Source organism: Colletotrichum siamense (assembly GCF_013390195.1).
Source record: "Colletotrichum siamense strain Cg363 chromosome Unknown KSG_Cg363_contig08, whole genome shotgun sequence".
NCBI lineage: Eukaryota > Fungi > Ascomycota > Sordariomycetes > Glomerellales > Glomerellaceae > Colletotrichum > Colletotrichum siamense.
Genome location: NW_023501021.1, coordinates 3,302,204 through 3,325,832, shown reverse-complemented (window position 1 = coordinate 3,325,832; position 23,629 = coordinate 3,302,204). Strand labels below are relative to the sequence as shown.

The window sequence follows — 23,629 nt, the reverse complement described above, 5'->3', positions numbered from 1 at the left end:
TCTGATTGCCGCAGATCCGCTGCACTGGCCGGCAGGCGACTCCTGAGTCCAGACTGCGACGCCTTCAACCTTGGGGGTGCACCATTGAAGGCCGCTGTTCGTCATGTCTATGCCTTTGATACGGTTTAGGGAGTACCAGCCATGAACTTTAAGAGCTGCCAATGACAAATGGAATGTGCCCGGCTGAATATGTACGGTGTACCTCCGATGAAACCACTGACATGCCGTCGAGACTTTGATCGACGGTCTATGTACTGATGTCAAGTTCGCCTCAACGTCTTGCGACGAGCTAAGACAAACTATGATTACATTAGTCGCCGTCGCCTTCATTGTCGCCTTTGCCCTCCTACCGAGTCCTATGTCGACGCCTCAGGTAGTTGTGTGTCCAGTCACGTAATAGCAGCCGACGCTCTCTCAATCTAAAAATCGGGCGTGGCACGCTGTTGGCGCGCCGTTCGGTACGTCAATATATCTTCTCCGTTTTGTCGTCTCCAAAAAGAGCAAAGGATGTGAGAAGGTCTAGCTGGTGGCAGAAGAGGAAGACCTAACGCAGAATCTCCGTGCACCTTGATGAGTCGAAGGGATGGATTTCCGAGAACTCCTGTGTACTGCGTGCTGGTTCGACATTAAGGTCATGTTCAAGATACGACGACAACGATGATTTGCACCGACGCAAATGGCTGTAGCCTGTCTACGCTATAAACAAACCGAGGATGTGACAAGTACCAAAGTTTCCCCGCATACTCATCCCAGAACCCCTTTTTGTGGTACCCATACCTGCTCGTCGCATACAACCATGTAGTGTCGGATTCGGATTCATACTCATTCAGTCAATGTCCTTCAGGGCCGAGTGAGAGTGAAAGACCTTCGTCTGCCGCAGATGGCAGCGAGACGACCGAGGACGAAAAGCTGAATAGGGTACGTAATTAGCTGTCAAAAACCGTCTCTCAGTACTAGTCGGGCATCGGCAAGAGGAGAACGAAGTACCTCCCTCCCCACCTAGTTCGAGAACAATCACGGAAGGCCAGACACCTTGGTCGTCAATTTTCCCCCTGTTGCCCCTGTTAATCGTTGTTTCAATGTAAGGAACGGAGGTACGTACAGTGAACTGTTCCCTCAGTCGCAAAAGACCCCTTATCTTCCAGACGTCCTCTGCCCGTCGCATGCACTTCTTGCGTGGCCTTCGACATCCGTACCGTTATTCACTACCCTCAGTTCGTAATCTTGCATCTGGAAACCTGTCACAAGACAGGATCCCAATTACCGTGAGCACCTTTGACAATGCCTTCAATGTCCGAAGTTACCCAGCCACCGTAAAAATCACCTGGCTGAGGCTCAACTAGTTCCCCATCTACAAAACAGTCCCACGGTCCTGCATAGAAAGACAAATATCCCTTGATTGCGTCGAACCCGGGCGTTGGGGAATTGTACGACCAGATGCGATTCGATACGACTTGTGGTTCCTGAGCATTGGATGTTCTGGGTGCAGTAATTGCGTAGTAAGTTGCAGCACCCTTCCACTCGCAGTATGTACTCCGTTGCGTCGGGGTGAGTGGGACGTTAACGGAAGTGGTAGGGAGATAGTATGCTGTCCAAGAATCAGTAACGGTTCGAATAATTATGATGGTGGCACAGGAAAAACACACTGGGAGGATGGTGAGTCTCTAGCACCCAGTAGGCATCCTTGGTGTCTGCAATCATTTCGCCTTGCCAAGTAATTCGCAGGTGTTTTGACACCTTCTCCAGCAGTGGAGGTCGTGGAAACGATTGCACATTCATTTTTAGTTTTGCAGCCATGGGAGAATCGATTTACAGAAGACGTTGATATGCCGTTTAGGGGTGGTTTTCTCGGGCTAGACTTTAATACTCTATTCCCTTCACCACGCGGGCGTCCGCATGAGAGCATCATAGATATCGTCTCATCCAATTTCCGGCAATATAGTTCGTCCGGTTTGAGGCTACCAGTCCAACAAACCACTGATGATGAGCCACAGGCGTGCTGGTGTCAAGGCTCATGTGGCAGTGGCTTGGGCTGGTGTTTCGCTTACCTAACACACCAGCACGGCTAGAAGCGTTACGTCATGCAGTATGGCTGGTCTGGGAGATGGCCCCGCCCGGCGCAGGTGTCAGGCTGCCAGCTTGTGAACCGATACCGCTCGTTATCTCGTGTCGCCTGCCGACCATCATCGTCCAACACCTGACTGGCCACCTGAATGACCGGCAAGACTTCTTGTGACACATAACCTCCACGTCCGAAGTTGACCATATTGTTCACAGCCTGTACTTTTCATATTTCTTCCGTGAAACCCGTCCTACCCGACTGCCATTAGGCAAACGATACTCTCAGAGCCGTAGCGTTGCGATAACCTCTCGTTAACCCCGCCACCACATACCCGATCCTGAATAGGCTCCAGACGACATCATGTCGAACCGTCAGCTGTCCCGAGACATGCAAGTAGAGTTCCAGGCGAGGGTACGTACGAGATACTGATTAGCCATCGTGCTGTGAGAAGTCACCGTTTCTATGATTACTGACAGAACTCTAGTTCCAAGCCAAGCAAGCCCGACGAGAAGCGCAGAAGGCCGCGAAGCAAGACCCAATCCTGAAGAAGCAAATCCAAGATGTTGGTCATCGCCAGACAGCGCGTCGCAATGTTGCTTTGAACCACGGCTAATGTTCGATCGGATAGCTGCTGAAGAAGGGTGAAACAGCAAAGGCATATCAGAAGGCTAAAATGCTTCTTTCTAAGCAAGCTTTAGCTCAGCAGATGGATCAAATGGCGGATATGGCCGAGCTCTCCGCCGCCCAAATCCAGGCCAATAACTCAATGAATCGCATGACGCACATGATGGGACAGTCGTCTCGTACCATGTCCCTCGCACAGAAGAACATGAACCCCGAGAAGGTATGTCGAGTCGGTGCAACAACCACCGTAGTGACACCGTCGGCCTCTACTTACAAGCCATTTTCTATTTCAGACCCTTGTTACATTGGAGCAGTTCAAACAGCAAAACGAGGAGTATGCCATGTCCAACGGCATTTATCAGGACGCCATTTCGCAATCTACCAGCGCCCAGGTATCCGAGGACGCGGTCCATGAGCTACTAGGCAAGCTAGCTGATGATGCAGGCGTGCAGCTCAACGCTGAGCTCAATAGCGCAACACCAGCCAAGGAGGAGCTTGTGGCTAGTGAGCCTACTGCGGAAGAGGAGGATGCCTTGCAACAAAGACTGCGGGCTTTGAGAGCATAGATTTGTATCGGACGCTGTCAAATTAAGCAGCCAAGGCTGGCATCACTCATTAAGGATTTCGGGACTTTTTTAATTAGGCGTTTTTGGGGAGTTGGCACACGCGAGAAGAATACTGGAGGAATGAGCTCACGAACACAAAACGTCATGGGAAGGAGTCTTCTGTAGGAGGGCTCTGTGCCGCGGCAGCATGTTCGTGGTTTTAATCGAAACTTAGGCAAATCGTCGGCCAACGCGTATTATGCTTAGACTTGAGGCATGTCAAACACTTTATTTTCTACATGTACAAACTGGCTACTGCTGTAATATCCCGCTTGATCATCTCCTGTGCAGTCTGCATCTTCTGATACAGTTCCGGATCGCCGATGATACGAGCAGCGTTCTTCACCTCACGACATGTCTCGTCAAGCCGCGTGATGGTTCGCACGATTGTGCCCTCAAGCACGTCTGTGAGGTCGGTGATGTTTTTGAAGCTCATGCCTCTCGCCCATTCATAGACCACCTCCATCAGACCGAATCTAGGACGAGATATGAAGTCATTGGAATCGTCCGCGGCTTGGATGACCTGGTACAGCGTTTGTACCTCGTTAACCTTCTCGCTGATAGCAATGATGGTGTCCTTGCCACGCTCAAGATTTCCTGTCAAATTTGGCTGTGAGTCAGTCTTCTCCTGAAACACGAAGGCAGAAAGCAAAGCTGCAATCTCAGCCGGCTCGTAGTCTGCGAGCACGTTGTCCAAAATCAGCTCCGTCAGGACGAGTTCATCGCCTGAATGGATTTCGCAAGCTACCTTGCCCTTGAGCTGAATTCTGGAACTCTCGTCGATGAATTGAAGCTGCTTCAACACCTGGATTCGTTGCTCATAGTCGGGAAGCAGCTGTAGATTCTGGTCCGACAGAGACTGGCGCAACTGAGAAATATGCTCCTTGATGAGCCACTGATCATGGCACATCGCGAACTGTTTGTTCATATAGCGTTAGTAGGCGCTCTTCGTCAATATGTCTTTGTAAAAAGATGTCACTTACATGCTTCAAGAACTGTCCACAGGATAGTGATGGAGACGACGATGCAATGAGCTCAGCATCCTTTCGTTTCTTCATCATCTCCTGAAATTGCAGGTTTTTGATCTTGGAAAGGTCCATCTCATCCCACAGGTCGTCCCATGATCGACAGATCGAATGGAGTCTGTCCTTTGCCTTGATGTACTTCTCGCCACTCTGAAAGATCTCTGGCACGATACCCTTCGTCACGTACCTGGTGAGGCACTCCACATCGCCCAGGGGCACATGCAAGGTCTTAATGCGAATGTGCTTCTTCGCCTGTGGGAGCGGCGTAAGATATTTGCGAAAAGCCGGAATGAAGGGCAGAAGGTCGGTCGAGTCCCGAGTTTCCCTCATGAGTCTGATCTCGCATACATGCAGAGTTGGACTGCCCTGTGGGCCCTTGTTTGTTGCCCCGTCCGACAACAGAATGCCCGGCGTACGGATGCCATCTTTATTGTACACAATCAGGCGCGACTGGCTGAACATCTTGCGGCCGATAGGGATGCCAAGGAGGAACTTATACATTTCCTCGGTCAGCACTTTGTAGTCTTGAGAGGCTTGGTGACAGTCGTCAATTGATGCGTCGCAGGTATTGCATGAGTCCCGCTTAATCTTGGCCAGATCGGCCTCCGAAACCTTGACGGCTTTCTCATGCTCCGGCAGCAGCTGTTGTGTGGCATGTTCTGAAAAGCTGCGCTTAATCATCTCTTCGATCTTGAGTGCTTCCACTCGCAACAAGTTGAGAATCATGTTGTAAGTGAGTCGAAATTGGGATCTTAGCTTCGATGGCTCTCCCAAGATCATCTTCTGAAGATCAACAACTGGGGGGGCCTCATCGCCACCTGGCGGAACAATGATAACTGAACCAACAGTGTCCAGGCCTCGGCGCCCTGCCCGACCAGCCATTTGCGTGTATTCACCGGGAAGTAGGTTTCGGAACGAATGACCATCGTGTTTCCGATAGCCTGAAAACACGACAGTTCGAGTTGGCAAGTTAAGACCCATGGCAAATGTTTCCGTTGCAAATAGCACTTTAACGAGAGTTTGAGCGAAGAGAATCTCGACAATCTCTTTGACAATGGGTAGAAGGCCTCCATGGTGGACTGCAATACCCCTCGACAAGAGTTCCCTCAGTCTGATTATTTGAGGGAGGACTCGGTCTTCGGGCTTCAATCTGGCGATTGACTTCTCAATAGTCATATGAATCGCACTCTTCTCGGCGGCGGTGCAGAAGTCCTGGTTGCTAAGTGCATCGGCATTTTCCTCGCACCGTTTCTTCGAGAAGACGAAGATACAGCCAGGTAGCAAATTGGACTTCTTGAGAAATTGCACAAGATGAACCCAGAGATTCTTGTCCTGAGCAGCCGATGTGAAGCCGCCTTGACGACCGGTCCGTCCTAGGTGGCCTGGGGCATGGCTGGCACGTGGTGGTCCGCCACGCCCTCTTTGCTGGCCTCCACCACCCCGAGGTCCGCCGCGCTGCCCGCCGCGCTGTGCTCCACCTCTCTGGCCTCCTCTCTGGCCAGCAACACCGCCCCCACGCGCCGAGTTGGTCGTTTCCGGGGCCTTCGGCTTGTCCTTGCCTTGAATGGCCTGGTTGGCTTCCTTCCACCCTTTTTCGACGAATTTCTTGTCGGAGTCCACAATCTTGTGTATGTTTTTGCCAGCCCAGAGGTAATGCTCAAGTGGAATGGGGCGCTTTGGGGTGGAGATGACGTAGATGTCTTTCTGCTTTGTCCTTCCAACCCAAGAAGCGAACTCGTAAGTGTTGGGTACAGTAGCAGATAACAGGATGAGCGTGACGTGCTCTGGAAGCATAATAATGACCTCCTCCCAGACTACACCGCGTTCAAAATCATTGACGTAGTGCACCTCATCAAAGATAACGAACTCAACGTCCCGTATCAAATCTGCCCCTCTATAGAGCATACTGCGCAGAATCTCCGTAGTCATGATCAGACAGCTTGCCTCTGGGTTGATTTGGACGTCGCCGGTCAGGATTCCCACCTCATCGAATGTTTGGCGGAAGTCCCGGAACTTTTGGTTGCTCAAAGCCTTGATGGGTGAGGTATAGATGGCCTTCGTCATGTGCTTTGAAGCGAGGGCGATGGCATACTCAGCGACAACAGTCTTGCCCGCTGAAGTATGTGCAGCGACAAAGACAGAATCGCCGTTTTCGAGATGATAGATGGCTTCCTTTTGAAAAGTGTCGAGCTCGAAGGGCCAGTCTCTTGCCATGTCGGGCACCAGCTCCCTGAAATTTGGGATCTCTCTCTTGATGTCGACCATATGGGCCCATTCTCGTCCAACCTTCCTAGCACTTGACGCTGTAAGGGTACCGTGTGGCTCCAAAGCCGGGAACTCAACAGGCAAGATAGCATCGATGTCCTCGCCGTCTTCCTCGTCGGACTCAGGATCCCTTTCGCCATTTGTTTGAGCTTCGCTTGCCGGCTCTTCGACTTCCAGCGCCTCCTCAGGCTCTTGGTCCAGCTCTTGCTCCACTGCCCTGGCCTCATCCTCGTTAGTCTTTTTCATGCTGACGTCAATACCGCGATTGAGGCCGGGAGCAACTTCGAGCAGCCCGCCCTCGCCAAGTTTGATTACTCTCTCGAGCTTGTTCGAGGGTGCTGCATCGTCACCCACGCCAGCTCGATGGACCTGGTCCTCGAGAGCGGCCGTGGCCTCGATGCCCTCCAAACCGCCGGGAGCAAAAGGGAAAAAGCCAGCGGCACCTCGTACGAAGTCAGCTCTGCTGGCTGGCTTGCGCAGGAATGAAGTAGAGTTTTTCGCCGTGGCACTGTTAGCAGGGACAGTCACATTTTTGTAGCCTGTCACTCTGCCCTCTAGACCATGCCTCTGAAATCGTGTGACGGTTCGGGTCTGAGGTTGACCAATCTTGAACAGCTCATTGTAGTCCACGGGGCAGTCCCAGCGTCTAGAGAGATCAAGTTAGCAACAATAAGGAGACGATGAACAATGGTTAGACTTTACTGTTGGAGTCGGTTGAGCCAAATTGGTGAGAATTCTGTGGTAGGCGTAAGGAACTTGTCCTCAAGGTGTGTCCTGAGTTCCAACACATTCCGTTTGACTCGTTTGCGTGGTCGCTGCTCAAACAGAATATCGTCGATGTTTAAGGCGTCGTCTCCAAGAGATAGACCCTGAGTGGCCTTAGCCAGATCAGAAGCCATCTTGAATGACGGTTCAACGCACAAACAAAATGACTTTGCACTGGTGTGTGGGCGATATGAAGTTGTGGTGGTGATGCAATTGGGTAAAGTAGCTAGCCCGAGCTCCCTGGTAATGCAGACTGCCTTAGTACGCTTAGGGCAGGTGGGGTTGGTGACGGCGCGTGGGGCGGTCCCTAGGTGCTACGCCCACGACGAGGGCCGTCTTGAACCTCATCTCTTGATTACGGCAAAACAATAGCGAGATTGGGTGCGCGCTTGCTGACATTTTGTCTTTTCGGGACATGTAGACGACAAGCAATGAGACTACAGGTACTGGACTCAAGTTATGCAGCACGTCGGGCAAGCCATGCCTTGATGAACCGAATAAGGTAGCCTGGCCGACGCGTGTGTTACCGAGCCCAATAACGGTGGCTAGCTTTGCTAACACTTTGGCTCCCGAGATACACCTCACAAGAGCCTCCATCATTCCCGCTCACCATCCTACACATGCGGCGCTGTTCTATCAGATCGCACAAAGTCTCGCCCATTTAGTGAGTTCCTGGAGGGGCAAATCGCCGACGAGCGTCTAGCTTTTGCACTCACAACCCTAGAATCCAGAGCAGTCACTGACCGATCCTCGCTGGACACATGGCTGGGCCTTCCGTCAATGCGCCCACAATTCCTGCCCGCGAATGCAGGGCCAGGCAGTCTGGCCAAGCCAATTGTCTACAGGTGATCCTTCACGACTAGTTGCGCTCTCAGGGTATGAGATGTATATATGACAACTGAGCAACATACAAGTACAAGCTTCCCCCGAGTCTATCAAGCTCAACATCCCATTATGAACCGCGTCCCATCTCGGGAAGCGTCGCATCAAGTAGCACACCGGCATCCACGCCTTCATTTATTTCGTATGATTCCTCAAAGACGCAGCATCTTTGCGACGTAGTCCTCGATGATCTGCTCGGTAGGGAAGCTCATCTCCTCGAGACCCTGGGCGTAGGGCGTAGGAACATCGGCACCAGTAACTCTCTGAGCAGGGGCGTCGAGGTAGTCGAAGGCATATTCCATGGTCAGGGCCAGAATCTCGGAGCCAACACCAAAGGCGGGGAAGCCAGACTCCACCGAGAGAAGGCGATGAGTCTTCTTCACAGACTTTACGATAGATTCAACGTCCAAGGGCTTGATGGAGCGCAGGTTAATGACTTCGACCTCAACACCATACTTCTTCTTCAGGTTCTCGGCTGCAACCAAGGTTTGGCCAACGCAGCGCGAAAGAGTGACAATGGTCAGGTCCTTGCCAGAACGCTCGACCTTGGCCTTGCCGAAGGGGAGAACAAAGTCGTCCTTCTGGGCAGCCTCTGACATGGGAAAGGTCTGGCCGTACATGAGCTCGTTCTCGAGGACGACCACAGGGTTGGGGTCGCGGATGGCGGCCTTCAAAAGACCCTTGGCGTCCTCGGCGCTCCACGGGGAAACAACCTTCAGGCCGGGGATGCTGCCGTACCACGCAGAGTAGTCCTGTGAGTGCTGAGCAGCGACACCGGCGGCAAAGCCATTGGGACCACGGAACGTGATGTTGCAGGGCTGAATACCACCCGACATGTAGAGGGTCTTGGCGGCAGAGTTGACAATCTGGTCGATGGCTTGCATAGCGAAGTTGAAGGTCATGAACTCGCACTGTTGGGAGGGAACACAAGTTAGAGATAAGAGTTCGGATCTTGAAGGAGGCAGTCTCGTCAAGGATGCAACAGCCAACCATCGACTCAATCAACAGGAAGAAGGAAATAACTACATACCACAGGGTGCAGTCCACTCAGAGCAGCGCCAACAGCGAGACCGCAGAAACCACTCTCAGTGATGGGCGTGTCAATGACACGCTTATCTCCGAAACGATCCAAGAGACCCTTTGTGACCTTGTACGCGCCATTGTACTGAGCGACCTCCTCGCCAAGGACGAAGACCTTGTCGTTGGATTCGAGCTCCTCGGCGAGGGCCTCGTTCAGGGCCTCACGAACAGTGTAGTCCTTGGTTCCCTTGGCATCGGCATACGTCCTTGTCTGAACGGCGAAGGCCGCGGGTCGGCTGGCGAACTGGGAAATGGGAGAGGAGCGCAGAGCAGTAGCTCTGGACGAGACCGCCAGGCGAGCCGCGGGACGGAGAAATCGGGACATGGCGAATTGAGTTTTCGGCGTGCGGGTAGATTTGAGGCGCGGATGTCGCAAGTGGGAAACCGGTATTCCCAGATCAAAATTCCAGTTGCAATTTCAGAAAAGAGCAAGTAGGCGGACAGTCAGCGGCCGCAAGTACGGGAGTACTGATGGCCAACGACGAAGGTTGAAAGGTGGGCGTCGGAGGGAGAGGGATGGGAGTGTGACCGGAGCTGTCGAGGGATTTCGCAGCTTTTTTTTTTTTTTTACTTAGCTCTATGGGCGTTGAGTCCGTTGAATTGCGGCGAGCTGCCAAACAACAGCGTTGGGGAGGCCCTGGACGTGGGGCTATCCCGTATCTGGACTAGCGTTCTCCCTGCGCATTAGATAATCGGTCGCGCCTTTTTTGTCGGCCAATCAAGCATTTGGCTAGGGAGCCACCTATCCATTCTCTACACCACAAAGCAGGTCCGATTTAATCCCGACGAGCTCCAACAGTATTACGACCGCTGCCACCCGTTTCCATCCGAACTGCGAGTGAGATGGCGGGACACATTTAGAGCGGTGGTCTACGCTGGGTCCACCTGTCGGACTTTGTTAGTCCCGACTGAGTTCTCATCGGACATAGCTTTCGAGTGTTTCAATGTGGCGGGTGGTGGCTAGTTAGGCACGTCACGGCCCATCACAACGGATCGGTGCTGGCATTGTCATTGTCGAACTATTCCGATAATACCTCAACGTGACCAAGTCTTGCCCTAGAATCACGAGTGAGTCAAGATATTCATAGAAGCTTGTCCCCTGCTTGATTACTCCGGTTGAAATTTGCATCTATTAAATTGCGTGTCGCACAACATCCTAGAGATCGGAGGCAGCACGACTGAGTGTAAGTGCTTTATATTATGAATGATTTCTCTTCGTAATTACAATTATGCTACGTGTGGTGATATAATGTACTCTCATACAATAAGTTGCAATGTCATGACCTCTGCTCTTCCCATTCATTTAATTCCTTCTTTCTGTTTGCGATAAGTATTCTATATCGCCAGCTCTTCAGTTGGCAGGCTTCTTGCCAACCATGAGATACATGGGGGTGAATAGGTGGTCCTTTCCACCTGCAACCAAGCAGTCAGCTGCCACCGCCAAACTGTTTGCCGTCTTCATGGTACCGGCAGGGGCAAGCTTGATAGCCTCCAAACCTCCAATGAGGTTGTGCATAATGGTTCGTCCCCACTTCGTCATCCGCACGATGGTGAAGATGTCAAAGACAGACTGAATGTATCGCACGTCACCAGACAGGGGCCAGTACCACGGCATGGGGTCGGGCCTGTCGGCAAGATCCTCGTGATGGAGCATCTCAAAGCCTGCGGCCTTCATGGCAGCCAGACCCTCCGAGACCTTGCACATATTAGAGATACCATCGCCCTGCTCGATACCAAGTCGGATTTCGCGATGCTCCAGGTTATCATTGTCGTATTTGTCCGTCATTAACCACTCGTATACACCAAAGACGCCGCCGGGCTTGAGAACGCGAAAGATTTCGCTGTAAATACCCTCCAGGCTAGGAGCGTGAACCGTTGCTTCGATAGCGTAGACGGCGTCGAACGAGTTGTCTGGGAAAGACATTTGCTGAGAGCGGACGGTTAGTCGATCCAGTGATTAATGAGGATTGGAAATAAGGGTAGTACGACTAACCATGAAGTCTCCCTTGACGAACTTCAGCTGGCTCGCCAGACCTTCCTTGGTCGCGTAGTGGGTTGCTCGGTCGATCTGGTAGTCGTTGTTGTTCAGACCGGTGACGTGGCAGCCAGTGAACTTGGCGATTTCGCGCGCAGGTCCACCAACACCACATCCAACATCAAGAACCTTCATGCCCTCCTTGATGCCGATCTGGTGGGCGAGGTAGTGCTCATGACGAGCAATCGCCTGGTAGAAGGGCTCGCCGTGAGAGAAGCGGCAAAAGTGGAAGGACTGGCCCCAACCATACTCATAGAGGTCGGTTGCAAGGTTGTAGTAGCTGAAAAACGGCGAGAGTTAGGCGGCGTCATGATTTGGAAGGCATGTGGGCATGTGAGCATCGTGAACGTACTGTCTGGTCAAAGTCGCGTACTCGGCTGTTCTAGACTAAAGGAGAATAGCTGGTCAGTCTATGCTTAATCGCAACGTCCGGGCGTGGGAACTCGACATACGGCTCGCTCCTCAGCGGTCTCGTCCTTAGCGGCCTTGTTGTCCCAGTGCTTGAAATACTCGTCGACAGCAGCCTGCTTGGCATCGCGGCCCTTGCTGAACATGGCAGCAAGACCACCAGTCGCCTTTGCACTGTCACCGTGGAGGGCCTTGTTGAATTGGGCATCGCGAGCGTGATCCTCGCGCTCGAGGTTGTTGCTCGTTGAGGAAACCATGACGGATGTTGAGGTTTACGTAGGAGAAGCTGATGCAATCACTAGACTGTGAGCGACGAAATTTCGACAAAGTTGAGAACTTCAGTAGGAGGATGGAAGAGAGAGCAAGAGAGTGAGAGAGCCAGGATTCAGTAGCTTCGCATTAATGGGTGAGCGGGGGGTTTGGGCTTTTTCTCTCTTTTTTTTTTCTTTTTTTCTTTTTTTCTCCCCTTCTCCCCTTGTCGGCTTGGAAAGGAGAGCGGCGGGCGAGTCGAGGCTGGCATGGGAGATTGTTTCTCTCTGTTTTGGCCATGTAAATTTCACTTCCGCGCCCACGCCCACCAACACTGTGACCGCCTCGGTAGGTCAGGTAAGGTAAGGTGTGGTAAGGTACATGTGTACAGCAGCGAGATAAGGCAAGTTGCAAGGTACATTGCTGGGGGGGGGGGGGGGGGGGTCCCACTTGACCGACTAGCAGCAGCATCCGGATGGCCCTCTAAACATTTAGATGCTCTCAATACCTCATTGCTAAGAAGAAAGTGCGTCTCCTGCCACCCAGGAGACTACTACTACTAGTCGGGTATCCGTAGGTGGCAGGGTGTTACGTGAAAGTGAAGGTGAGATGTTGATGCAAGGGTCCCCATCTAACAGACGCCTAACATCCAACCACGTACCACGAATTATTTGGTGCTGTCCAGACCAAGTTTCCCGGCAATTGACCAATAAACATTGGACATGGGCGTGTTTTGTACCTACCTTAGCAGTACTGCTTCACATTGGTTCAGCAGGCGATGGATTCACGGTGTGACGGGCAGTAAATGCACGCCGGCTCGGACAATAGAGCAGGGACCCGGGGTTGGCCTGTTCAAGCCGAATACGAACTCGAAGCCTCATCTCACGACAGGAGGGTGGCCATGCCGCCACGTCGCGCTGGCATGTGCCAGCCACTTCCTCCAAGTTGTCCATGGCCTCCTCTTTGCTCTTGGCCTGCCCGAAGGTTTATCTCGTTATCCATGGGGCTCAGAATTATGCAGGCTCCCGAGCATGCAGAATGAGCCGCGAGGGTCAGTTAAAGCCGGCACGTTCAAGTGCTTGACGCGGCGCTTCCAAGCGGTAAACATAAGAGCATGCCATCCACCTTGTTTCGTCTTCGTTAGAACTGATATCGAAAGTCGCAAGTCTGAGGATGGGACCGGCCAGTAAGCAGTGAAAAGCACATGATCTGAACGGTGCATCAAGTCGCAGGTTCGTCCACTTACCACGTACCGGACTTGCATGCTGTGCAGCAGTGCTGGGAATTGCAGCAATTATCACATATAGGGGGCAAAGACACTGCTAGGTCCAAGACCACGAGTGACAGACGCAACCGATGCAGAGACTGTCCCGACCTACAGCTCGGCATATGTATTTCACGATCTAGGCGTTGAACAGCTTTTTCAGCGAACGTCGCAGCAGAAAGCCACAGCGCCTTTTCAGAATGTACTCAGGATAATCAACAAGCATGCTCACAGCAATGACATGGTAGGCGCTTCTTTCGCAACCTGAAATTGAGGTTCTATTTCTTCAGGCAAGAAAAAAGGGTAGATCTGAAAAGCTAAGGCGTAAACGTGTTCCACGGTAAGGTTTAAATCGTCGCTACAGAATCACTAGATGATTTGGCAGGTCACGTGCTTTTGGCTGATAAGATACCAGAGTGAGCGTCACTGGGGTATCCTTGCCTCAGGTACCTCCCGAGTTCCGTTCCCCAGCCGCATAACAACTTCTGCCACCTCGCCGCCACAATCAGTCTTCCTACGACATCCCCCCATCGGCAACAAAAGGCCAAACGCTGGCCCGTACCCGAATCGTCTTCGATCGACCGCGCGAAGGTCGCGCTTCTTAGGTGCCATGCCACCTCAAATCAAGCAGGACCTAAATCGATCCGGTTGGGAGTCAACAGATTTCCCCTCCGTATGCGAGAACTGCCTGCCAGAGAACCCTTATGTCAAAATGCTCAAGGAGGATTATGGTGCGGAATGCAAATTGGTAAGATGCTTTTCACACCCATTTTCGACATGATTTGCTAAATTTATTTCGCGTCACAGTGCACAAGACCATTCACGGTGTTTAGCTGGAGCGCCGATCGAGCCCACGGCCGGAAGAAACGAACGAATATCTGCCTTACATGCGCACGCTTGAAGAATTGCTGCCAAGCATGTATGCTCGACCTGTCTTTCGGCCTCCCCATCGTCGTTCGCGATGCTGCTCTGAAAATGGTAGCCCCAGGCCCATCCTCCGATATCAACCGCGAATACTTCGCGCAAAACAACGAGCGTGCCATTGAGGAAGGCCGCGCCGGGGTGGAGGAGTATGAGAAGACCGACGACAAGGCCCGAGAGCTTTTAAGGAGGTTAGCTGCCAGCAAGCCTTATTTTCGAAAGGGCCGACCGGTGGATGGCTTGGACGGCGAACCGCAGTTGAGTTCGGCTTCTGCGTCCGGCTCGGGTCCCGGTCCAAGAGAAGGGTTTGGAGGCAACCCCGCCGTGGGCGCTGGAGTTGGTGGCCCTGGACCGATTCGAACTAGAGACTCCAGAGCCGCCGCGGCCATGGGCGCCCGACCCGGCAGAGTTAAGCAGACCTTCCCTAGTGCAGCGCAGCTGCCGCCGGGACCCCAAGACTACATGCCGCCGGCTGATGGGAACATCATGTCTCTTTTCGTGACCGGAGTGGAAGATGACCTGCCTGAGCACAAGATTCGCGATTTCTTCAAAGTCCATGGCAAAATCAAGAGTCTGGTCTGTTCACACATGTCACACTGCGCATTCGTCAACTACGAGACAAGAGAGGCTGCAGAACAGGCAGCGGCGACGTGCCAGGGTCGGGCTGTCATCGCTGGCTGCCCTCTGCGCGTTCGATGGGGCGTTCCCAAGGCTCTTGGCACGATGGACAAGGAGCAGCGAGCCCAGATGCTCATGGATGCTCGCCTGCGACAAGGTCGTTCGCGCGGGGGCGGCCAGCCCGGGCGGAAACAAATCACAGATAGGTCTGGTGCTGGAGACACTGCCCAGCCAGCAGCTTCAGCTGTGGTTGCGCCGCCGCCGGGTGCAGACGATGGCCCTCGATATGCAAGTCTTCAGGGCGATTAGAAAGGGATCATTTTGGCAATGAAGAATTCTATCGGAGTCTGGGAGTCTGCGTTCGGAAACACTTTTGCGGCGGCCTTGGGGATTCAATCGAGGCGGATTTACACCATTAACTAGGGTATCATTGTCTACTTTACAAAATTCCATCCACCCCCTCTATACATGTGAATCATTGTCTCTTAGTTGCAGCCACATCTGCCCGCCTGACTGCCACCGGCCGTCTTAACGGAATCGTTGTCACCACGTTCGGTGTCTTCGTGGATCCGCAGCTCTGAGAGAATGAGAAAGTCAATAATGCGCTGGGAACTGAAAATAGCTTGAGACTCGCATCACGTACTGTATACACGGGCTTCATCTTGCTTCCCCTGGACGATATTTTGTCTAAGGATCTTCGCGATATCCTCGGCTTTCTCAATAGCCTGTCTTAGGGAAGGATCTGAAGGCGCGAGGGAGGCTTGGTCGCGGAAACCCTGGCGGATTTGTTGTCTTGCGGCGGTGAGAACGCGGTCGTCCCCTGTAGTTTCAAACATCAGTGGGTTTCTGTATCTAGCGGGAAGTCCGTTTCCGTACCCTTGAAGGCGATTCTCGCAGCGCGCCAGAGATGTCGATATGCGGGAACGGACATGATGGTTTCCACGTCAATGGGAACGAGGGATCGGCCCGCTTCGGTTAGAAAGTTGTGTTTGCAATAGGTGTTCTGGCTCTTTCGGTGTCAAGGATATCAAGTCTGACTTTCTCCAATTACAAAGGAAACCGCAGGCGAAAGGCACAGATTCTTGATTGTGATACCACAACAACTTCCGTTATCAGTAAGCGTATGAGAAGAAATAAAAGGCTGCTGCTGAAGGCGCTAGGTCCACGCCCGTCCCGTCGGTGCACTGACACCTCACCCCTCCACGTTATTTTTTTTTTTTTTTTTTTTTTTTTTGGAGAGGGGGGAAAAAAAAGAGCCCCACGCTACTGAATTTTCCCTCCAAGCGACGACATCCCATCAACTTCTTCTTCCACGACACCTACGGTTGAGCCCCTCGAGTCTCAAAAATCGACGGAATGGCTTCCGCTTCCATTGTCGCGCATTCTCTTCCGGCCCTCCCCGAGGGCTGGTCGGCTGAGAAGGACTTCAAGGCCGTTGGTTCAGTCTCCGCTGCCACTCAGCGCAGCCTTGAGCCTGTCGGCCCTCACTTCCTGGCTCATGCCCGCCGCGCCCGCCACAAGCGCACTTTCTCCGAGGACGACCGTATCCAGGCTCAAGAGGCCGCTAAAAAGGTTGAGAACGATGACGACAGCGACATTAGCGAGCCGGAGGACCCCATGCTCCTCCAACGCGATGCCAAGGACTGGAAGGTGGGTGGCTTGGCCTACTCGTGGACTCATGCATGTACGGAGTGATCGCTGACATGGTTTACCTCTACAGAATCAAGATCACTACGAAGTTCTCGGCATTACCAAGTACCGCTGGAAGGCTACGGAAGATCAGATCAAGCGCGCCCATCGCAAGAAGGTCCTCAAGCACCACCCTGATAAGAAGGCTGCTGCCGGTGTCGTCGACGACGACAACTTCTTCAAGTGCATTCAGAAGGCCACCGAAGTACTTCTTGACCCTGTCAAGCGTCGCCAGTTCGACTCGGTTGACGAGAAGGCCGATGTGGACCCTCCCACCAAAAAGCAGCTTGCCAAGGGCAACTTCTACAAGCTTTGGGGCAATGTCTTCAAGTCCGAGTCACGTTTCTCTACAACCCAACCTGTTCCCACATTCGGCGATGACAAGTCTACCAAGGACGAAGTCGAGGAGTTTTACAACTTCTGGTACAATTTCGAGAGCTGGAGGACGTTTGAGTACTTGGATGAGGATGTCCCCGATGACAACGAAAACAGAGATCAGAAACGTCACACTGAGCGCAAGAATGCCAACGCCCGCAAGAAGAAGAAGGCTGAGGACAATGCTCGTCTCCGCAAGCTGCTCGACGACTGTTCTGCCGGCGACGAGCGAATTAAGCGTTTCAGACAGGAAGCCAACGCTGCGAAGAACAAGAAGAGACTTGACAAGGAGGCGGCCGAGAAAAAGGCTGTGGAGGATGCGCGCCTGAAGAAGGAGGCTGAAGAGAAGGCGGCCAAGGAGGCCGAGGAGAAGGCCAAGCAGGACCGCGAAGCGTCCAAGAAAGCCAAGGAGGCTGCCAAGAGCGCTCTCAAGAAGAACAAGCGTGCTCTCAAGGGTTCCGTCAAGGAGGCGAACTACTTCGTGCCGGGCGAGGCCTCGCCTGCGACGATCGATAACGTCTTGGGTGACGTTGAACTTGTCCAGGGCAAAATTGATACCGATGAGATTGCAGCCCTGGCCAACAAGCTCAACGGCCTCAAGGTTGCCGATGAGATCAAGAGCGTTTGGAGCGAGGAGGTCAAGAGACTTGTTGGTGCTGGAAAGCTTAAGGATGGGGATGCCAAGACCCTGGCCTAGTAGAATGGCGGGCCGAGGAAGTCATAGAAGAAGATGATGTGACGGGGTATGACCAGTATTAAAACATCTTATGATGGGGGACCGGCGGCGAAAAACACAGTTAGACGAAATAGGGTCGACGAATGATAAGCATCTTTCAGCACACTTGGCCTTGAACGTGGAGCTTTGTTACCGGTGTGTGGAAAGTCAGCGTGGTACATACAGGCTCGTTGTGCTGCGAACCAAGAGCTATAATAGCATCGTTCCTTCCTGTTGGCCTTGAGCTGTAACAAGGGGGGGATTATCCTGGCTGGACTTTCAAATAAAGGAAAAGCAACATTTGGGCTAGGCAGATGGAAGCATAGGAGACTCACACAGCCAGGCATTGTTTTCTTCCTTTTGTTTCCTCAACTCTTTCTTGATTGTCTCTGTTCTCTTTTTTGCCCTTGGCCTTCGTGGTTCCCTTTTGCCTTCCGTCTCATCATCACTCTCACTTGCCATGTTCGCACCTCCCTCGAGAAGTTATGACATATAACGAGGAAGGGAGCTACTGGCGCCTTCCGCAACCTTCAGCTCAGGCCCTCTTCACTTTTCTGCTTCCCAACCTCTCCTACCTTCACCCTTCCCACTGCTTTCACCATTGACAGCTCCCATATTTTCCTCCTATCCAGGTCAACACAACAATAAAACCAACAACAGCACCGCACGATAAAAAAAACCCCCGCCATGGCTCAAAATCAATATGCGGAATTCGACCCCAACTCAGCGCCTCAAGTCGTGGTACACGATGCTCCCGAGGTCATACAGATGGACAACCTCGGAACTGGCAACGACGGCGTCGTTGAACCGGCCCGGGACAAATCAGTAGCCCAACCGCCCCAGGACAATCCAGGAGCCCTAAAGGCCTTCTGCCAAAGCCTGGCCCGTCACAAGAAGATCCTAATCTCCATCGTCGTCTTGCTACTGTTGGCCACTGTCCTTCCTGTCGTCATTATGAAGGCCATTCTGAGGGCACAATGGCCTCCGCCGAATTCTCTGGGCAGCGGAAGCACGCCGACGACTTTCACATCCAAAATTTCGTCCTCCATCCCCCTCCCAACACCCTCCTCTACTCTCGTCCCAGTAAGTCAGCCACCTCTCCTCTGCGGGCCCGCCTATATTGGCTCCGTACTCATGCTATCATCATTCAGTTGCTAATCAGTACGGCAGGCCCCTGAATGCAACTCATCCAAGTTCCTTCGCGACGTTAATTGGATAGGCATCGACAACGGCGTCGGTTGGAACTTTACGTTGACCTCAGCCCAGAGCCCCCAGGACTGTTGCGCCGTTTGTCACCAGAGTGTTCCAGAGGGCTGCAACGGCTGGCTCTACGTCGAAACGAACACGAATACCCCAGCATGCAACATCATACCCGGCTTTTCTGGTCCAAATAAAACCAAGTCTTGTCCTTCAGGACGGCCAAGTCTCGTCTTCAGCAACAACGAAGATTTGCCTCCAGGCCAAGGAGGACTAGGACCCTGTGCCGACGAGGTCCGTAACTGACTGACAGACATGTTGGAGATGAGGCTTACAGCAAGAATGATGGGGAAAGAGGGCTAGTGATATCACTCAGCTTCATCTTGTAGATAGCTGCCCATTTACGAAAAGGTTTTGGGTCTTCGGTGTGAGACAGGGTTTATAGAACACGGATGCTAGGAATAGCCTTTCGAGTAAGCAGTAATGAGAACCATTCCAACTGATCCAAGACGGTGGTGTGACGACAGCTATTCGCATCCGGACCACACAGCACCTCCGGGCGGGTCTTTAGACGTGTGTCCTCCTTGGTATATACCGATCTGGAAATACACGAAGTTTGCATTAGCCGTGCCGGATCCCTTTATCACAACCTGCGCACATTCGACGTAGAATTGAGGGGTATGGGCTTTGTAGAGGGCGAGCAGTTCGTATTTTCTAGGCTTGAGGTTACTGGGTATCTTGTTCGGCCACTTGAGCTGCTTGAGCACGATGGCTGTCCCCCAATTTTTGTTGTCGCGATTACTGTCCGGAGACCCATTTGATCGATCTTGAACCAAGTCTGCTTGTCACCTCTGCAACTCTTGAAATTGCTACCGCAATCACAAAACCAGACCATCACAAGACCCTGAGCATGAGTCCACTGCTTCCAATTAATGTTGGTGCCTGGTTTCAAGGTTCCCGTCAGGTCTGCTGAACTGCCGCCGTTGCAGCGCTTTTTATATCAATGACGTTCATCGTGGGGTTATAGTCGGGCTGTGGTCTTAAAATTAGCCAGTAACACCGCCGGTCTTTCTATGGGGACATAGGTTTTAAATGCCCATTGCCATTAGATCTTCGGCGGAGATGTCGCTGGAGAAAAGCCCTCATACCCTGCCCGGGTAAACCTTTCCATCAATGGTGTAGTTCGTGACTGCACCGTGGCATGAGACAGTGGGTGCCAGCCACAGAAAAGGAACCACGATTTCGACGCGCATGATGGAAGCTATGGTTATACACGACCGGAAGTCACGAGGATAACGATGGTGAGGTTTTCTGCGTTCGAGTGCAAGAACCGCGGAATTCTTTAATAGGCGAGATGCCATTGCTGAGCGATATCACGAGCGACATTTCCCCCTCTTCTTTCATACCGTTTCTGGTGCTTCTTACCGGCTTTTTTATACAATGACCCTTTTACTTGCTGATATATGAAGTTGATATCGAACCAGCCAGTGACCGGCACCGGCAGAAGAGGATGAGTTATGTCGTTCAGACAGAGTATTAATTCATCCCGATCAGCACTCGTGACCTACCTACCCTTGCCATTGTTATCAATTGTTGTTACTTGTATTCGACCGCATCACAAAGCTCTAACACATATTGCGGCCCAGATGACTAACGATGGCAGACCGGTGAGTCGCTGCTAGGAGAAGATATTGAAGGGACGTAGCATTGCCAGCAGGTATCAACCTACTTCAAACCGGGAAGTCTTCGTTACTCGATGCTTGAGCTACCACATGATGATAGAACCACTGAGGCTTGTCTTGAAAAGTGAAGTTCAAAAAGTACGTGTGCCCTTCAACATGGCTGAACCCAGGCTAAGTCGGAGACGAATCACACCTTGTGATACACGGCCGACTCCCTCATATTAGGCTGAAGGGGTTTTGAGGCGGGGAGAAGCCCACTCAATAACATCTTCGTTCGTAAAACCTGCTGCGGGGATGGAAGCCCCTTTCCCACCTCGCGATTAGGTTCGACGCCCAAAAGAATAATGGCCACGATAGTGGATGGACGCATCGCTCACACAGTCGTTAGGTTTTGTCAGGAGCCCACTGAACTGACCTAAAAACGGTAGTACCTTTATGGCAGCAACCCACCTCCTCGACTGTGTACGGGCCAGTCTTTTACTTGTTCTCGGCCACGAACACGGGTGGTTGGAGCATCGCCATGGTTGACTTACACACTTAGAAGCCATCTCCAGCAATATTTACTTGTCGTTACAGGGTTTAGCGCCACCCCGAGATATAATTTCACCGGGAAAAAAATCGATATATTATTGATCAAGAAGTCAAAGTTTCGGTCGCTGTTGAACTTTCCACGCCAGCCCCGAGGCCACAAGGTGTTCCGCAAGCAGCTCAGATGCCCGCTCATCGACTATAAAGATTGTTCACGATCCCAGGTATCTTGCCTCAATTCTTTCACTCAGCACAATCGTCTCATCCCAAGAAAACAATCATCTGATCACCGTCTATCCTCATAGAAATATTTGACCTTTCAACCAAGCCCCGGTAATCTAATCAACATGAAGTTCTCCATCGTCGCCTTTCTTGCCGTTGCCGCCGGCATCGCCACGGCTCAATCATTGAATGATGCCCCTGCTTGCGCGAGGCCTTGCGTTCAAAACGAGTCCAAAATCAGCAAATGTCCCATCATCCCCCCCAAGTGTCTCTGCGCGAAGGCGGATAAGGAACGTCTTGTGAAGTGCATTAGGCAGAATTGCAGCAAGGAAGAAGTGAAGAAGTGCCTTGGACTCGCCGTTCAGGCCTGTCACGAGTAGAGGAACCGGTGTCATTGCTTGGGGGAGGCATCTGAAATCTCGTCATCAGACTGACTGCCTCGCCTTGAAGCCGAGTATGCTGCGACGTCTTGTCTTCCTTAGTCGCACGTTCTCAATGGTACGTATACAATCACTTGAATTAGATGAGAAGCTCATTGGGTTAGTTACAGACAGAGCTGCGGGATATCTGCAGCGCTATGGGGGCTGATCCTAGGGTTATTGATTGAAGGCAAATGGTTCGAGGGATCCAAGAGGCAGACTGGGGGCCGTGGAGGCCGCAGTGGTAAATGCAGACTTCGTCTTGTAGTATTCTTTCCAAAACCAATCGAAACTCTTGCTCCAAGTCCTTATTTCGGGCCCATTCAGTGCCGTGATTGTATTGAAACTTGAATCCAAATACCACAAAGTACTCTTTGCAGAGTTATCGAACCAGCATATGAGGCCGCTTCATAGCCTTAGTGTTCACCTCACGTGTTTATTTACATCACGGGGACAGGGGAATGCATCCGTTGGTGCTTCCTTTCGGTGTTCACCCATCAGCAAAGGGGGATTTTGTCCAATAGGTCGTCATAGAGTTTTCCGACCCAGCCTGTTGTAAGTCCTCCCCTAGCAACGATTCCCAAACCACCAGCGGCCCAGACAACAAAAGCGCCAAAAGTAGCACCGTGAAGGCCCCACCATACCATCCTCCTTCGTTGTCTTGTCTTTTTGTCAATCACTTTTGAGCCGCTGCCGCTCCAGCCCATGGCCGTCGGTGCATACCCCAGCCACTTTGCTGCCCCCCAGACCATGTGACCACACCCTACAAGCAGAAGCCCTGTGTAAGCTAGCCATGACAACGTCGGATGGCGGGTAAAGCCATGTGCGACAAATGCCAGACCAATGTTTGAGCTGTCGCCCTCGACCTGGAGGGGCAGTACACGATTTACGCCAACATGAGCGGCCAGAAATACCGCGAATGCATAGCCTGACGCCGAAATGTAGCTCAAAGGAGGCCATATGCGCGCCGCCGAGCCCGAGCTGTTGTAAGCTGTTGTCCGAGACGTCTTGCCAGTTTGGGCCCGATACAATGCATACATGCCAGGAGTGTTTCCTCCATAGCGGTGTAAGTTCTGGGAACGCCGGGCGAAACGGAGAGCGATGCCAGACGCAACGTGGGCGACAATTGGTAAGGCGACGAGCAGGGGCTCTGTTAGAGAAGTCTGATAAATCTCCCGGGATTGCAGCAGATAAGTCTCAGAAGCAACAACGGAGCGCGCAACCAGGGGAATGATGGAAGTGTTGGCAAGATGTATGGAGGTGAAAATTGGCACCAAGTAAGAGGAAAACTTTTGAATGCGTGTAACTGGACAGAAAAGCGGTTAGCATTCGCGAGATAGCACATGACGACAGGCAGTAAGTTTCGTCAGAAGCAAGGACATACGGTAAAAAATGGTTCCATGTCCACTGCCACTCAAACCTGGGGCAGACGAAGTGGATTTTAACGAGGAAACGCTGTTCTCAAGAGCATCTTCAGGAAGAGGAGGCAAATCCTTGTCGGTATCCGCCGGTGGTGTTTCTATGGGGGAGGGATCTAAATGAAGAAGCGATATCAGGGTCTCTTCGGACGCCTTGGACCGAAGCGATCTTGAATCCATGGCGGCGATGGTAGGGATGCCGCTCGCCAGTTGCCACAGCAAGGCGCAGGCAATGAGGTGCTGGAAGCCAAGAGACGTGGTCGTGGCAGATGCACCGAATGGCGGGCTGCTAGAGGGAACGGGACGAGTCAACTACGAGGTTGTGCAGTGGCCAAGATGTGTAAGAGGTGCCGTGCTGCCCAATTTCGGAACCTCGCGTCCAAGTCACCTTACCCAGACAGTATCGGACCAAAGAAGCTGGAGAGAAAAGAGTAGAAACGTCCCGTCCTGCCTGGCTGACTATTTCTCGGCGCGTCATAGGTTGCAGGGACCCAGGCTGGTGGGGTTGCATGGCTCCATCCGGGGACACTGGAGCCGCATTGCATTTCCACGTCCGGTGCACGGGCAACTTGCAAAGTTGA

General features: G+C 52.4%; 8 protein-coding genes across 8 annotated transcripts; 3 read left to right on the top strand and 5 right to left on the bottom strand.

The window, feature by feature from the left end:
• Positions 1-2,422: 2,422 nt before the first annotated feature.
• DID2 (Vacuolar protein-sorting-associated protein 46) lies at positions 2,423-3,252 on the top strand (the record flags this gene model as incomplete). Its single annotated transcript, XM_036644261.1, has 4 exons — positions 2,423-2,473; positions 2,547-2,624; positions 2,691-2,906; positions 2,980-3,252. 4 exons carry the CDS (start codon positions 2,423-2,425, stop codon positions 3,250-3,252), a joined length of 618 nt encoding a protein of 205 aa, XP_036491108.1.
• A 274-nt stretch (positions 3,253-3,526) lies between these two features.
• On the bottom strand, positions 3,527-7,480 carry CGCS363_v012411 (putative ATP-dependent RNA helicase; the record flags this gene model as incomplete). The annotated part of the gene is made up of 3 exons (XM_036644260.1): positions 3,527-4,207; positions 4,275-7,227; positions 7,284-7,480. The coding sequence occupies 3 exons, from the start codon at positions 7,478-7,480 to the stop codon at positions 3,527-3,529; spliced, it is 3,831 nt and encodes a 1,276-aa protein (XP_036491111.1).
• A 900-nt stretch (positions 7,481-8,380) lies between these two features.
• Positions 8,381-9,633, bottom strand: CGCS363_v012410 (Pyruvate dehydrogenase E1 component subunit beta; the record flags this gene model as incomplete). The annotated part of the gene is made up of 2 exons (XM_036644259.1): positions 8,381-9,139; positions 9,259-9,633. 2 exons carry the CDS (start codon positions 9,631-9,633, stop codon positions 8,381-8,383), a joined length of 1,134 nt encoding a protein of 377 aa, XP_036491110.1.
• A 1,026-nt stretch (positions 9,634-10,659) lies between these two features.
• On the bottom strand, positions 10,660-12,008 carry erg-4-0 (Sterol 24-C-methyltransferase erg-4; the record flags this gene model as incomplete). Its single annotated transcript, XM_036644258.1, has 4 exons — positions 10,660-11,235; positions 11,302-11,623; positions 11,696-11,730; positions 11,796-12,008. 4 exons carry the CDS (start codon positions 12,006-12,008, stop codon positions 10,660-10,662), a joined length of 1,146 nt encoding a protein of 381 aa, XP_036490528.1.
• Positions 12,009-13,976: 1,968 nt separating this feature from the next.
• Positions 13,977-15,112, top strand: slt-11 (Pre-mRNA-splicing factor slt-11; the record flags this gene model as incomplete). The annotated part of the gene is made up of 2 exons (XM_036644257.1): positions 13,977-14,012; positions 14,072-15,112. The coding sequence occupies 2 exons, from the start codon at positions 13,977-13,979 to the stop codon at positions 15,110-15,112; spliced, it is 1,077 nt and encodes a 358-aa protein (XP_036490529.1).
• Positions 15,113-15,288: 176 nt separating this feature from the next.
• CGCS363_v012407 (Mitochondrial zinc maintenance protein 1) lies at positions 15,289-15,734 on the bottom strand (the record flags this gene model as incomplete). Its single annotated transcript, XM_036644256.1, has 3 exons — positions 15,289-15,380; positions 15,447-15,623; positions 15,680-15,734. The coding sequence occupies 3 exons, from the start codon at positions 15,732-15,734 to the stop codon at positions 15,289-15,291; spliced, it is 324 nt and encodes a 107-aa protein (XP_036490522.1).
• A 425-nt stretch (positions 15,735-16,159) lies between these two features.
• zuo1 (Zuotin) lies at positions 16,160-17,564 on the top strand (the record flags this gene model as incomplete). The annotated part of the gene is made up of 2 exons (XM_036644255.1): positions 16,160-16,453; positions 16,524-17,564. 2 exons carry the CDS (start codon positions 16,160-16,162, stop codon positions 17,562-17,564), a joined length of 1,335 nt encoding a protein of 444 aa, XP_036490523.1.
• Positions 17,565-22,127: 4,563 nt separating this feature from the next.
• Positions 22,128-23,228, bottom strand: CGCS363_v012405 (uncharacterized protein; the record flags this gene model as incomplete). The annotated part of the gene is made up of 2 exons (XM_036644254.1): positions 22,128-22,936; positions 23,015-23,228. 2 exons carry the CDS (start codon positions 23,226-23,228, stop codon positions 22,128-22,130), a joined length of 1,023 nt encoding a protein of 340 aa, XP_036490520.1.
• Between the last annotated feature and the right edge of the window lie 401 nt (positions 23,229-23,629).